General features: G+C 39.6%; 1 protein-coding gene across 1 annotated transcript in view; it reads right to left on the bottom strand.

Moving 5' to 3' along the window:
- CUL4A (cullin 4A) overlaps window positions 1–14,747 on the bottom strand; it is a 56,400-nt gene that overhangs the window by 37,522 nt on the left and 4,131 nt on the right. The window contains exons 3-4 of the mRNA XM_081045572.1: window positions 6,338–6,442; window positions 488–556 (exon numbers count right to left, since the gene is read on the bottom strand). Of these exons, the coding sequence (XP_080901698.1) occupies window positions 488–556; window positions 6,338–6,442 (174 nt within the window). The remainder of the gene's footprint in view (window positions 1–487; window positions 557–6,337; window positions 6,443–14,747) is intronic.

The following is a 14,747-nucleotide window of genomic DNA, read 5'->3' on the forward strand; positions in this document are numbered from 1 at the left end:
ATCAGTCATAAACTGGGATTAAGGAAAAACTTAGAGACCCATTCAGGAATTATGGGCACTGTGAGGGAGCTACCATCTGTCAGGTTGGTCTGAAGGCTAAGTTAGCAGCCAGCCCCGTTATGGAAGAACAGAGTTCACCCTGCCCGCTTTCCCCTACCCTGCTGGCCAACTATGTTGGAGCAGGATGGTAGCATTTGACCCAAAACAGAACCCTGAATATAACTTCCTATCTCAGCTCACAATCTGGCCCACACCTTCCCTAGGTGGGTGAGGGAAGATAGATGAGGCCATGCTTTGATTAAAAAGCAAAAAAAAAAAGACAGCTGGATTAAAAGAGAGCACATACTCCCAGATACTCAAATTTTTCTGTCTAACTAAATCAGAGACTGAATAAGACCAAAGAGGAAGTGAGAGCAGTACTGATGAAGATTCAGGGATAGTGCACCATATATAAAATTAGTATTAATAAAAAAGTCAATATGCTTACCATTTGTCTGCAGTGATCTTGCCAGCACGTGTTAATCTTCTTTAAAAATAAAACACTATCTAGTGAGTCTGTGCAGATTTGCTAAGGAGAACTTTAGAAATGGCCAATGTACTGCAATTTTAACCCCTTAATTTCAGTTCTTTTCACCACAGAATTCTACCTATTAGTTAGTAATCAGAATACTGCAAAAAGTTCAAAAACCATAAATGCAGTTTTTCTTATCTCCACATCTCATTACCTAGTTGTAATTCCCCGCCTGCACTGCTTTGTCTTTCAGCTGTTCCCGCCCATTTCTGGGTTGAGTCACCTCACTGACGGGTGACTTCCAGAGCCCTGCCAGCCAAAACTAACAACTGGGTCATGGGCTTCATGGGCCTGGGTGCCTGATCCAAAGGCCATACCCCACAAAGGGCACGTCCTGACCTAATCCTGTACCTGAGCTCCTAGAGACACTATCCCTGTGGTGAGGAAGCTGGTCAATGATTAATAGCACCGAGGACTGGCAGTTGCAGGGAAATGGCTGAGGTTTAACTTCAACTTCTAGTCACTGAAAACTGACACGAAGTTTCGTTCACACACCAAACTGGGAACGCTCTCAGTTTGACTCTTAGAATATGTTTTTAAAGAAACACTCAAGATGCTGTATACAGGGATAAAAAGAGGGTACTCCGGTTCCTGGAGCAAATCACCGCTAAGTGCCTGAGCACCGCCTACAGTGCTTTTCGCAAAGTTGCACGGTCATAAATGTCTACACATTACTTTATAGTTTACAAAGCGCTTTTCATGTCAGTGCTCATTTAATCCTCCCCACCACATAACACAGACGTTCGCTTTGTACACATGAACAAAACAGCTTGTAGAAGTGGAAAGATACAAGTTTCCGAGGCTTCAGTCCTGCTCTACCACTTTTTAGCTCTGTGACCCTGGACAGATGATAAACTTCTCTAGGCCTCAGTGTCTCCATGTGCAGAACACACTCCTCAGAGCTGTTCTGAGGTTGTACATAAAATTCTTAGCATGTAGAGAGGAGACAAAACATACCAGCCAGAGTGTGACGTTGGAAGGCTTCAGTGAGTGGGGAGGTCTGACAGAGGGGGGCATCGCCAGCGGAGGGCAGGGCCTCAGCCAGGACTGTGGGAGGGGACAGAAGGTAAGGAGAGCAGTGGAGGGACGCATGGGCCATCTCTGCCCTTGTCATGCTAGTAAGGATAGCTGCCCACAACCACAGTGGTCCTGGCCAAATGTCTTCCTCACTTTCTATTGAGGCTTCGCTCAAAAATTAAAGATAGTCAGTCATAGCAAAGACCTAATAATTCAATGATTAACAAATTATTCTGGAAGAACTCTTTTATAATTGCTCAAAATTACAACGGCCCACTGTGTTAAAACCTTATGTTCACGGTCTGAGAAACAAAAAAATCAGTCCCAAGCACATTAAGACAGGTGCGACCGCAGCAGCGACGCGGCAGCTCTGGCGCTCAGTGCTGAACATGAGGCACCTGACTCGCAGTGGACACCCTGGCAGGTCCCCACGGGCAGTCACACAGGCTGCACGGCTGCGCAGGGTTAACCCACACCAGCCAATCTGACACCATCGGGCGGCTCAGGTGCTGCAACGAAGCAAGGCAGAGCTCTACTTGGTGTGGGGTTTCATTAGGACGGAAAGGTCCAATGTGAAGGGTTCATTAAATGAAAGATACTTTCCTTTAAAAAGCTGGGTAAAATCAATATACATCTTTAATAACTTTTTACCATTTCCTGTGGGAAAAAGTATGAAATGGTCAGCTAATACCACACAGTGTGGCTTCTACTGAGCTCCAGCCTTCGAAATATCAAAACCAATTCCAGACCCTAAGCTATAAATGTAGCCACAAAACCTCACATGAGTACTGTCAGGACATAAGACCTACAGACATGCTGAGTGCTTGTCAACAGTTTATTCTTCAGGTAGGTTTTCCAGCAACCATCCTTTTTCTCATTTCAGAGAAGAGCCAATTCTAGCTAAAGGACTTACACAGTCTACTAAGGTGAGTTAGGCAAGTCTTCAAACAACAAAAATCCAGTGGCAAAATGCTCATAATATACCATGAACAAACGACATATATATGTGATTACAGTAGGTGAAAAAAAGAAACCAAAAAGACAGCGAAGTAGAAAAACGATGGTCCTATTTTTGCCCATTCTCTAAACCGAGTTATCCTGTTTTTCTAATCCCAGTGAAGAGAGTGGCATCCAAGCTACCCTTGCAGCACTGAAGAGAGCAGGAGGTAACTGATCCCACAACACAGACCAGCAGACACCCCTCAATTAGGTCCCTTTGATATGATCACTAAGAAAAACATTCTTTCATATTTAAAGTTCATATTTTGGACTATTTAATCACTGCCTCCCTCATTAGTCTACAAAGCCCATGGCTATAGGAACTATGTCACGTTCACCTCTGAACCCTAGCACTAACCTGGGGCCACTCACCTGCTATGTGGCCTTCGGCTTTCTGGCTGAGGGTCCCTGTAACTTGAAAGTGCTGTGTGAACATGCAAAGCTAGCCTACTGCCAGCAAGTGCTCCATGCGCGCTAACTGCACCCAGGCATGTGAGTACGGGCAGAGGGGATTTATAAGGAAGCCCAAAGCCTGCTCTCATCAGCACAGATTATGAAGACAAGCTTAGAGGTAACGGTGCAGCTTCATGATGTCTCTAACAGCAAAGACTTCTTTGGTTCCTTACGCATCCTTTCTTATGCATTCTTCTGTTTTGAGGACCACACTGTTTTTGTGTGTGACTGACCATTGATGCGCCCAGGCTAATTATCATTGCTGTGGCTAAAAAAAGTTGTACAGCCATAAAGATGAATCGGGAAGGATAAAGTGAGTTTTATCTACAGTTATTTACAGGTTTAGATTCTGAGGACAGTTTGCTATTGTAGAAGAACTCAAGAATCTAGCCTAAGTACACAGCACGTCCTTCTTTGTACACTGTGTTACGCCTGGTTCAGCACAGGCTGCTTCTGGCAGAGGTGTGCACGTGTAGGACTCTCCTTTGTTTCGGGGAAAGGTGTATCACCAATTGCAGGTAACTTACTTTGAAAGGGGCAGGTAAGAATTTATCACACACACAAACAAGGGAATGGATATGGTAACCTAAGAAAATAACAGTAGATGACTCAATTCCACAGGAGCCTTTCTCCACCTGTACACCCGATCTGGTTAACCTATGAAAGGTTTCGGGAAGTCTGAGTTCTCATGTGGGCCTAAAGAGCAGCATGCAATCAGTATACAGCAGGTAGCAATCCTTGAATCTTAGAAAATAATCATGTGAAATGGAGTGCACCTTACTACCTCTGCATCGCCACGTTCTCGCCTGCCCAGGCAGGCTGGCTGCTCGCTTTTTATAGCCCAAGAGTTCATCTGAACCGTTTAAAACCCCAACCACATTGTTTCATAAATGCGTATCTTCATGCGTCTGTCAACCCCATTGGCTCTAAAGGGCCAGACTCCCATTTCATTCATGTTTATTTTTCCCAGCAATATACCTGGCACATGGTAAAATAAACGTGTGCTGTTTCTGGTCTATTTTCTAATCTACCTCATCATTCTGCCGAAGTGACCTTCCCAAAACACAGTCTAAATACATTGGCTTCTTGTTGAAAAAAACTTGTAAGGACTCTGAGATGCTCCTATTTTTAAGTCCAAATTCTTAATAGTGTACACAAAGATTCAAATCAAGTTGCAACTTAGCATTACAGCCTGAAATTTCACCAATTTTGCCAGGTTCTAGTCACGCCACACTGCTCCAGGTTTTCATGTACACCTTTTCACACACTGCTTTCTGATGCCTCATCCACTCTCTAGCTGACTAGATCCTACTCATCGTTTCAGATACAACTGAAGTGTTACTTCCTCTGGGAAGCTTTGCCCCCAAATGCTTCGTGTACTGTACTTCCTGTCCCTGACCAACAGTTTAACATTTTTGAACTCGATGCCTCAAGTTAATAAGGACATTTAATCTAGTAGTGTGTTTTTTTCCTTTTGTAAAATAAATGATAATTTTTATAACCATGGTATTGTTACAGCATCCAGGAAACATGGTAATTCCCTTGCCTCTATCACAGCACCATGACTTCCTGGAGGGTAAAAATCATTTTTCTATTTTCTAGTACAGTAGACAGGAAGTAAGTACTTGTTGAATGAGTAGATTAATGAACACATTCATGTAACCATGGGGTAGGATTAATTGGCAGGAGAATAATTTGATGAGGTAATCAAAAAGTAATCTTCAAGTAAGCTGGGACAACAACTGGATTAGGACAGTCACACCAGCTCACCCTCATAAGTACCTATCTTGGAGAGAAGGTTTGGGAATCTACTTTTCAGATGCGAATATCCTGGCCATGGGTTCCTGGACCCAGCTCCCAGGATTCCTGAACTGGGGCAGTGAGGCAGGAGGGGTGCCTGAGTATGTCTTCAGAAGATATCTCTGAGACATGGTACACACTGGCCAGGTTCCAAAAGGCCAAAAGTGTGGTCACCATTATCCTAAATGACCTCATAATCTTTAGGACAGAGGTTTGCCAGAAAACACTGTAGTGGTGTATTTGCAGATGTCAATACAACAGAACCAGAATTGACTTCACTGACCCATTTATGGGGAGAACTACAAATACTGTCCTAAACTGAAACACCTCACTCCGGACCTGGGCTTCCCTGTCAGGGATAATCGAGAGCCTCAACGTCAGGCAACAGACGCTGTGGCTGCCAAGGGAGATTTTAATGAGCTCTGAATGCTTAACTTTCTCAAGGGGAAAGCAATGGGCGAGAAAAATCCCTTCAGCTAGAAAAAAACTTAGAAACGAGGATGCTCCAACAATTTCATTTCACAAATGAAGAACGAGAGTTACAAGTAGATTGTCCGCAATTATAAACCCACTTTCTAATTTCTACCTAATGAGATGTGGGTTGCTATAGTAATGGGAGGGGGCCAGGGGACGAGATGGAGGCCAGATTGTAAAGAATTGCCTACAGGGTGCTAAGGAGTTCAGAGTTTCCCTGGTAGACATCTGATCATAGGCGGCAAAATGCTAAGATTCTCCTACCTATAACTTCCTCCCCTAGACTGTGAATGGGACGGTGAATACAAAGGGTTACATCACGTAAGACTCTGTCTTAGAAGAACAGTGAGGTGGATTGTCCTGTTGGCCCAGAAGCAGCAAATAACCATGCTGTCAGAGAAGGGACCTTGTGGCAAGAAACCAAGAACGGGGCACTGAGAGTGACCTCAGTCCTACAACATATAACTGAGGGCGCTGAATTCTGCCAACACCTGAATGAGCCTGGAAGACGAGCCCGACCTCAGGCGAGATCACAGGCCAGGCGGACACCTGGATTTTGACCTGTGAGACCCTGAGCAGAGAACCCGCGAAGCCAAGCCACGACTCTTAACTTACACAATTGTGGGGGGACAAATGGGTATTGGTTTACATCGCCAAGCTTGCGGCAATTTGTTACACATCATAGAAAACTAATGCAGACGGGTTTTTATAAGAATAAAGGATAGCAGAACTCAAACTTTAAGACATTGTTCAGAACGTTTCCTAAATACTTCAACCAGACCCAATGAAAGAACACTTTCACTTTAATCAGATCAGCAGTGATATAAATAGTAAAAATTCCACTTACAGAGAATCTATTATATTGGGTCGTATGAAACAAATTTAAGGTTTTGATTCTGTGAATAAAAGGAATTTAAAAAGTTGTTTTAATATTTAGGATACTTATTAGTTCTTTATCCTATTAATGTTCAGTTGCAAAACTTTTAGGTAATGAATAGAATTTCATTAGACATCAAAAGGATATTCTCTAAACTGAAGAATTTGTGCTTGAACATGATCTTCACAGACCTGGCGTAGCTGTTTGTAGAGTGTTGGGGAAACTTTGTGAGAACAGAGATTTTCAACAGCCTAAAAACAAAAAGAATAAATGAATTATTCACCATGAATAACAAATTAGTTCTTTCAAAAACCTATTTATATATATAGCTATAATAGTAACAGAAACAGTTACATAATTATATGTAGCTATAATCATTTACATGAAACACCCCCCCCCCATACTTATGTAATGTACAAATGAACTATTATATTTAAGTTTAGGGCAATTATTGTTGGGACACTGGAATCCAGTAATAGTTTGGTAAAAATGCTACTTAACAATAATTAATATTGAACACCAATTCAACGGCACACCTATGATAGCCACACGATACCTAGGATCCCAGGTGGTATGCTTGCACCATGTTTGAATATTGCACAATACTCCATCTTTCTCCTACTGCAATAGTCTGTGGCTGCACACCAGTCAGCTAAGGACTTCAAAACAAGTTTGATCCCCACAGCCGTTTCTGAATGTTCCAAAGCATTAGTCTGAAGTGGGGGCCAAAGGAATGTTCAGTTTACTCATGATTATAACGTGAAACCAGAGTACCGTGTTTCCCCGAAAATAAGACCTAGCCAGACAATCAGCTGTAATGTGGCTTTTGGAGCAAAAATTAATATTAGACCCGGTCTTATTTTACTATAATGTAATGTAATATAATATAATGATAATAATATGATACCAGGTCTTATATTAATTTTTGCTCCAAAAGACGCATGAGAGCTGATTGTCTGGCTAGGTCTTATTTTTGGGGAAACATGGTAGAAAATCACTACTCCAGACCCTCCGTGACCACCTTCCAAATGGGGGAGAACAGCAGGAATTCTAGTTCTTTTTACTTTCACTAATGCAATGATTCTGTCCATAATGAGCTGAAGGAAAAAGTTCCATATGCTCAGGAGACACAGGCCAGGTTGCATTGTTTCCTGTCTATTTTTCTGCAGGTTAGATGTGCAATTTACTTAAGTTTGTTTTAAGTTAATAAAGAAACAAGTTTTTGACACAGAAATGCTTTTCTTAAAATATTTTTATCCACATCAAAGAAACACTTACATATTCTCACCAGTTCTAATAACATTTCCTTTCAAATCTCATGTACAAAACCAGCACCTCATTCGATCCAAATATGAAATAGTATAAACTGAAATGTAGTTTTTTTATTGACTAGTTTTGAACTATTTAAAAAATATATGGGAGATATAGACTAGAAACACTTTAGAATCAAAATTTAATTCAATACTGTATTCCCTAGGGAATATATAGGGGAAAAAGGTGACTTAAATTTTTAAAGATATTCATTGTAGCAATGATACTTGTAAGTATTAATAACCCCAATACTTAATATTAAAAGAAGTGCTACATATTAATCTAAATTAAATAAACACAGTAATTACTAACATATGAAACATGCATATTTACAAGGGTCAAAAGAGAACGTGGAATAATGACAATTAAAAAATCATACTCTTTTTCTAGTAAGTTTATTATGAACATAACAAAAAAGCACCACCTTTGTCCTACATTTTGTCTTACTACAGATTCCTATCTACATTTTGTTTTTACATCCTTCAATTCTTTTTTGAAAGCCTTGAATTCCAACACTCTGTAGTCATGTCTTCATAAGTGAGTGAAAAATCTGCCATCCTTTTCTCAAAAAACCTAGGATAATCCTCCTCTGGTTAAACCTGGCTTATGGCATATTACCAGTAGCAAAGGAATCCTACAGAAGCACTTTCCAGCAAACGAGCCCAAATTTTACCATGAATTTCCCTGCCTGGTTAGCCTAGGCCTAACCGGTTTTAAAAGACAGGGAGAACAACTATGTCATCTTTAATCACTGCAGTAGATGCAATGCATATGGGCAGGGGAGGAGGGGCTTACATTTGAAGAGGTTGTGTGAGCCAGAGGAAAGACTATTAGAACAAGAACATCTTAGCTTCTCTAGCTGTATCATCTTGGAAAGTTAAATTCTCTAAGCATAAATTTCTACCTGGTTGCAACTATATTCTTACCTGAACCTTACATAAATACTGTGAACTTTGGTTAAATGTTTATAATTAAAAATATTCTAAGTCTTTTTCCAAGTATATTAACTTGTCAGTACTAATGGAAGCCTTTTATAATTTTATAAAACTCATTCACACATTTTACTTACGAAATTAAAATGATAGACTTATAAGAAATACTACCTCAATATACATTAATTTCCCCCTTGTTTGGATTTAATCCTCAATAACAGAATGTAATACAAAGAAACAAACAAACCAAAAAACCCAGGATAACCTCATGACAAAGGCTTTTGCTCCAGTAGTTAATCATTAGATAATTCCACAAACATAATTATTACAAAATAAGTTTTTAATATTATACATGAAAACACATTTTCTTTGGCAAAAATCAGGATAAGCTTAGTGATACATGTCCTTCACAGAACATCTTATGAGAACCTTTTTCTGAAAGGTCTAATTCCTGAATCAGGAGTCATTGTCCTCAAAACAATCTGTTCCCAGTTGTTACACATTGCCATTGAATTTTATAACTAGCTCTTTCTTGCATATGTCCTGTTTGGCACATACTATTTAATGTGAAGCACACTGAGATTAATTTTGTTTTAAAACTGTGAATTTGGGGACCTCTTAAAACAACTGGCCAAACCCTGGGGTGACCCTGGTTTGCTGCAAGTGCCGTCATTTCTCCATATCTTTTGCTGAGTCACTGCTGGCGTCTTCATGTTACAGGAACCTAATTACCTTAGAAGACAGGGGGAGGCCCTGCTCTCTACCCACACTGGCAGGGACCCCGGCAGACTTTTTTATACTGTTACAGGAGAAGCACAATACAGGAGTCCCTTCCCAAAACGAGTTTTGGAGGTATAGTCATATTTTGAGATAAAGAAATGCCTTCTTTAGGTGTAAAAAGTACTGAATCTGACCTGTCCCGTGTGTTTCATATAATTAGGGTGCTGTTGCTGTTCACATCTTTAAGAGTCATTGCAGAGAAAAGGAACTGAATCCAATAATCGGAGGTGAGGAAGCAGCGGCACTTGGGTTCTACTTGTATGAGGATAAAGACGTTCTTGTGTCAACCTAGCTGAGTGGGAAAACTGTGCTCGTCTGAATTTTCCCCACATCACTGCTGCTCTCTTATCAGTAGGTCTGCCAGGCCACCGCACCCGAGTTCTTCAGATGGTTGTCCCTATTAGGACTGACAAGTGTATTAAAGCAAAACAGACAAGCACATCAACCTCGACTGCTTGTCTACTTGTAGTGCCAAATCCTTACCCCCAAGTGCACTCATCACTGCTAAACAAAATGCTTCTCCTCAAGCACGGAATACCAAAACAGGAGATTAAAGTGAGCTGTGGGACAAAAAGAACTATACAGCATTTATGAAATTAGGGTGGAACAATTCTGGAAGATTACCTGTTTTATGTAAAGATCTTTAGGGCTAAAGTTGAGACTAGATAGAAAAAGGAGTGAAACATATCAGAGAGTGAGAAATCATAAAGGGAAAAAGCAGGCAAGTACTAAGAGTTATTTATATAGAGGAAGGCGAAAAATGAAAAACAACCAATTCCTGTCCCCCCCTCCCTCGCAAGCTCTTGGGAAAACCATGCTCCTGGTCCACTATTACAAAGAAAGATGTTTTGGCTGGGGCACAAGGCAAAAGCCACACGCTTCATTTCACAGTTAAAAGGCCAGCACAGGGTTCTGAGAGACACGCGCAGTTCAGGACTGAACAAAATCCCTCCGCAGTAACAGTCCCCCGTTAAGCACTAAATAGTCATGAAGACAGACCCTATTCGAAGGCGGGCCTACTTACATGGTGACCTGCTCACCACACGGGGAGGTGAGGAGAGGGCTCTACCTTTCCAGGTTCCTACCTCTTAAGAAATGAGTAACCAATGTAAAAACTAAATTAGGACTCAAGTCTCAGTGAGGGAATAAATATGAGAGGGAAGTTTCCTAGGACCAGAGCTTTAGGAAACCCAGTCATCTATTGGCGGTATTTATGAACACTGACTGCGCACAACAGATTCCCAGTTCCAAATGTTATAAGTAAATCACCTAATACAAATGACTAATTTTACTGAGTGATGAAAGTTGTTGAATTATGAAATCCTTCCTACTAAGCCTGATATATTTGACTTTGAATATCCTCCTCAGTTTTTTAAATAACTTATGTAATTGAATTCACTCTCAATTAACCTGTTACTTTCTCAAATTGGGTCATCAAATAATTTGTCTATCTGCCTACCATTTTCTGGGTTGTTTTTCCCCCCACTTTTTCTAATTAGTTTTATCCATTCTGTTAATACATTCAATACCGAAATCTATCCCACTCTCCTTCAGTAAATTATCATCAGGTAGGAGGATTTCATAGAGATATTACCGCACGGCTTGAGATAAATAGCAGGGCTTTTCTCAGAACCTTCAGTCCTCTGTGGTAAGTTTGTTTTGTGCACTGAAACTAGTGTGAAATCAATACTTAGCCTTCCTCTGAAATCCTTCTCAAAAATGTCATCTTCAATTTTCTAATGTCTCATTAAGCTGACAAGCAGGACTAAAACATACAGACATTAGACGCACAAATACACTTTCTTCAGCAAATAAGTGATTACAAATCTACATTCAGGCCACTAAAAACAGACAGAAAAGATCTATGCATTCCAAATATTCTCCTCTTACCATTAGAGGAAGAAAATGACTGGGTGGTATGTTCTATGTTTGTTAAGATTTTTTCATCACCATACTTTGAATCTCCCTTTTTACCAAACAAAAACAAAGTAACAAACAAACAATAGGCAGGCTGCAGCAGACACACTGTAATTGTTTTCTCCTTCTAGGTAAGCCTCCTCAAGTGCCTATATGGGGTAGAGGATGCTTTGAAAGGCAGATAAGCGACCTTGAGAAGGGAGATACTAGACCTCTCTTTGAGGAAATTGATCAATATCAAAACATAAGAGGTTTTCCATCAAATCATCCTGAAAACTTCCTTAAAAGAAAAAGAAAAAAACACGTTGGTGAGAGTTGTTACTTTCACCTAAGAGTCTTTGGCAAAGTGTATACCACACTACCGCTGCAAAAACTTAAGACTATTCTGAAACACCAAGTCAAATGCATGTGTAACTGCTTGATCAGAAATCAGGAGTGGTCAATAATTTCCCAATGACATCACTTACTATTTGCTTCCATAAGATCTGAGCAGCTAACTTTGTAGAAATGTACTTTGACTCCACGGTACTTCTCTGGATTGACCAGGAGCCTGCTTATGCACATGCCCCTCCATAAGCTGATCAACTAATCCTCACATGGGCCCTTCTGAGATGTCCCCTTGAATGTGTGAGGCCATTTTGGGTAAGCATCCCAAAGCCCTCAAGGTCTCAAGACACGCATATTGACGCCCTGGGCATCTGAAAACACTTCATGATAACATCTATGGTGACCATACAAGACATATCACTGAGGAAAAGGCACAGCAAAGTCCCTCTGCTAAGAAGATGATGGGCGACTGATACTAGATAGTCCAACCTCTAAGAAAAGAGGAATAAGCCCTAGCTGTAAGATACACTATTTTATTAAATTAAAAACCTATGAGTTTAGGCACTGGGACTGCTTCTGGTAAAGATGAAGTAAAGGAACTAGACTAAAGCTTTTGCCTGAATTACCACCGCCAACTCCAAAACCCCACACACAAAATATATGACAACAGTTTTCAAAGCAATGTAGGTTGGGCTATGAAAGAGTGATTTCTGGGAGTCAAGAAACAAACAGGCCCCAACAGCTCCAGATTCCTGCAGCCAGTTTCCAGGCTGCAGAGCAGGCGCCTTGAGTTAAGGCTGGAGTCTGCACATGAAGGCCCAGAATCGAGAGATGCAGCCATAGTGGAGCTAGGAGATATGCAAGGAGACCTCAAGGGTCTACCTAGAATAGTCAGCAGAATGTGTGGGTAAACTACCAAAGCCAGGAGGGAAAGAACCACCTAAAAAGTTTAGACACAACAGTGTCTGCTGCTCACACAGGGCCTAGAATAGCACCTTCCCACCAGCCAGACTGGAAAACCACAGGACACTAGCATTCAGGAAGGTTTTGCTTCAGTAGTGGGAACAATTAGCCCTCGACAAAACACTGCTCTAGTCTTGCCTAACAAATCTTAAAAACAAGACTTTAAAAGATCAAACTGTTTTCAAATAATTTAACTAAGTCCAGAATAAAGTTCAAGAATATTTATAGGAATACAAAAATACCACACAAGTCAAAATACACGATGTCCAACATCTAATCAAAGATTATCAGACATGCAAAGTAGGAAAAACAACCCTTAATGGGGAGAAAAATCAGTCCATCAAAACAACCCAAACTGACAGAGATGATAGAATTGGCAGGTAAGGACAATAAAACAGCTATTATAACTGTATGCCCTATGTTCAAAAGTGAAGTAAAGATAGAGAAGATACAAAAAAAGACACAAACACCTAAAGAGAAAAATAACTAATGAGATGAAAATTACACCAGATAGTGTTAATGGCAGATTAGACATTGCAGAAGATTAGTGAACATGAAGAAATGGTTAACCTGAATAGGTCTATATATACTAAAGAAATATGTAATTTGAAATCTTCCCACAAAGAAAGCCAAGATGGCTTCACTGGGGAATTCTCTCAAACATTTAAGAATAATACCAATTCTATACAAACTCTTCTAGCAAATGAAAAGGAGGGAATATTTCCAACTCCTTTATGAAGTCAGCATTACTCTGATACCCAAACCAGATAAAGACATTACAGGAATAGAAAACAACACAAAAACCTTTGTGATCACAGATGCAAAAATTAACATAATATCAGTAAATTGAATCCAATATATAAAAAAGATAATACCTCATGACCAAGTAGGATTTATCCCAGGAATGCAAGATTGGTTAATATTTGAAAACTCAATCAATTTAATAAACTAAAAGGCAAAAATTATGTGATCATCTCAATATTCACAGAATTTGTCAAAATCCAACAAGTATTTGATAAAAACTCTCAGCAAATTAGAAACAGAAAGGAACTTCCTCAACCTGACAATGGCTATTTTTGAAAAACTGACAGCTAATATCATATTCCATGATAAAAGACTGAAAGCTTTCCCCCTAAGATCAGAAGCAAAACAAGGATGTCTGCTTTCTCCACTTCTATTAACTATATTGGAGGTTCTAAACAATGCAGTGAGGCAAGAAAAGGAAATACATAAAAGGCATGCAGGAAGAAGTAAAACTATATTCACAGATCATGCTTGTCTATGTAGAAAATCTGATCGGATCTACAAAAATCTACTAGAAATAAGGGAGGTTAACAAAATAGCAATGTACAGGACCAATATTTAAAAGTAATTTGTATTTCTATATACTAGCAAGAACCAGAAATTGAAATTATAACCCTTTATAATACATCAGAAACCCTTTATAATACTTCAAAAATATGAAATGCTTAGGGATAAAATTCACAAAAGATGTACAAGACATGTATGAATACTAGAACTAAAAAACATTGCTGAAAGAAATTAAGGAAGATCTAAATAAACAGAGATGTTCCTTGTGATCAATTGGCAGATTCTGTATTGTCAACATAGCAATTCTTCTCACACTGACCTATAAATCAACGCTATCCCAATCAAGACTCTAATAGGCTCTTTGAAGAAATCAGCAAACAGATTCTAAACTTCATATGGAAACACAAAGAATTTAGAATAGCCAAAACAACTTTGAGAAAGATAAAGTTGGAGGACAACTTGATTTCAAGACTCATTATACCCATATGCATATGGACAATGATTTTCAACAAAGGAGCAAAAGCAGTTCAGTGGGGGAAAGGATAGTTTCTTCAACAAATGGCACGGGAGCAACTGAACGCCTACAGGGAAGACATTGAAAGTAGATTTCTACCTCAACCATATACAAAAAAATCTAAAAATTCGAGATTATAGACCTAAATGTAAAATCTAAAATCCTAAAATGTCTAGAAGGAAATACAAGAGAAAATCTTTATGATCTTAGAGTAGGCAAAGATTTCTCAGACAGATACTAACAGCACAATCCATAAAAGACCAAACTGATATGTAGACTTCATCAAAACTTAAAACTTATACTCTCTGAAAGACATAATGAAGAGAATCAAAAGATAAGTTACAGGCTGGGAGAAAATACTAAAATACAAGGCAAATATCTGGTATAGGGCTTGCACCTAATACACATAATAAACTCCAACATTTGATAGTAAGAAAATAAAACAACTGCATACAAATGAGCAAAAGATTTGAACACATGCTTCATTAAAGAAGGTATGTA

The sequence above is a fragment of the Rhinolophus hipposideros genome (genome assembly GCF_964194185.1).
Source record: "Rhinolophus hipposideros genome assembly, chromosome: 4".
In the NCBI taxonomy this organism is placed as follows: domain Eukaryota; kingdom Metazoa; phylum Chordata; class Mammalia; order Chiroptera; family Rhinolophidae; genus Rhinolophus; species Rhinolophus hipposideros.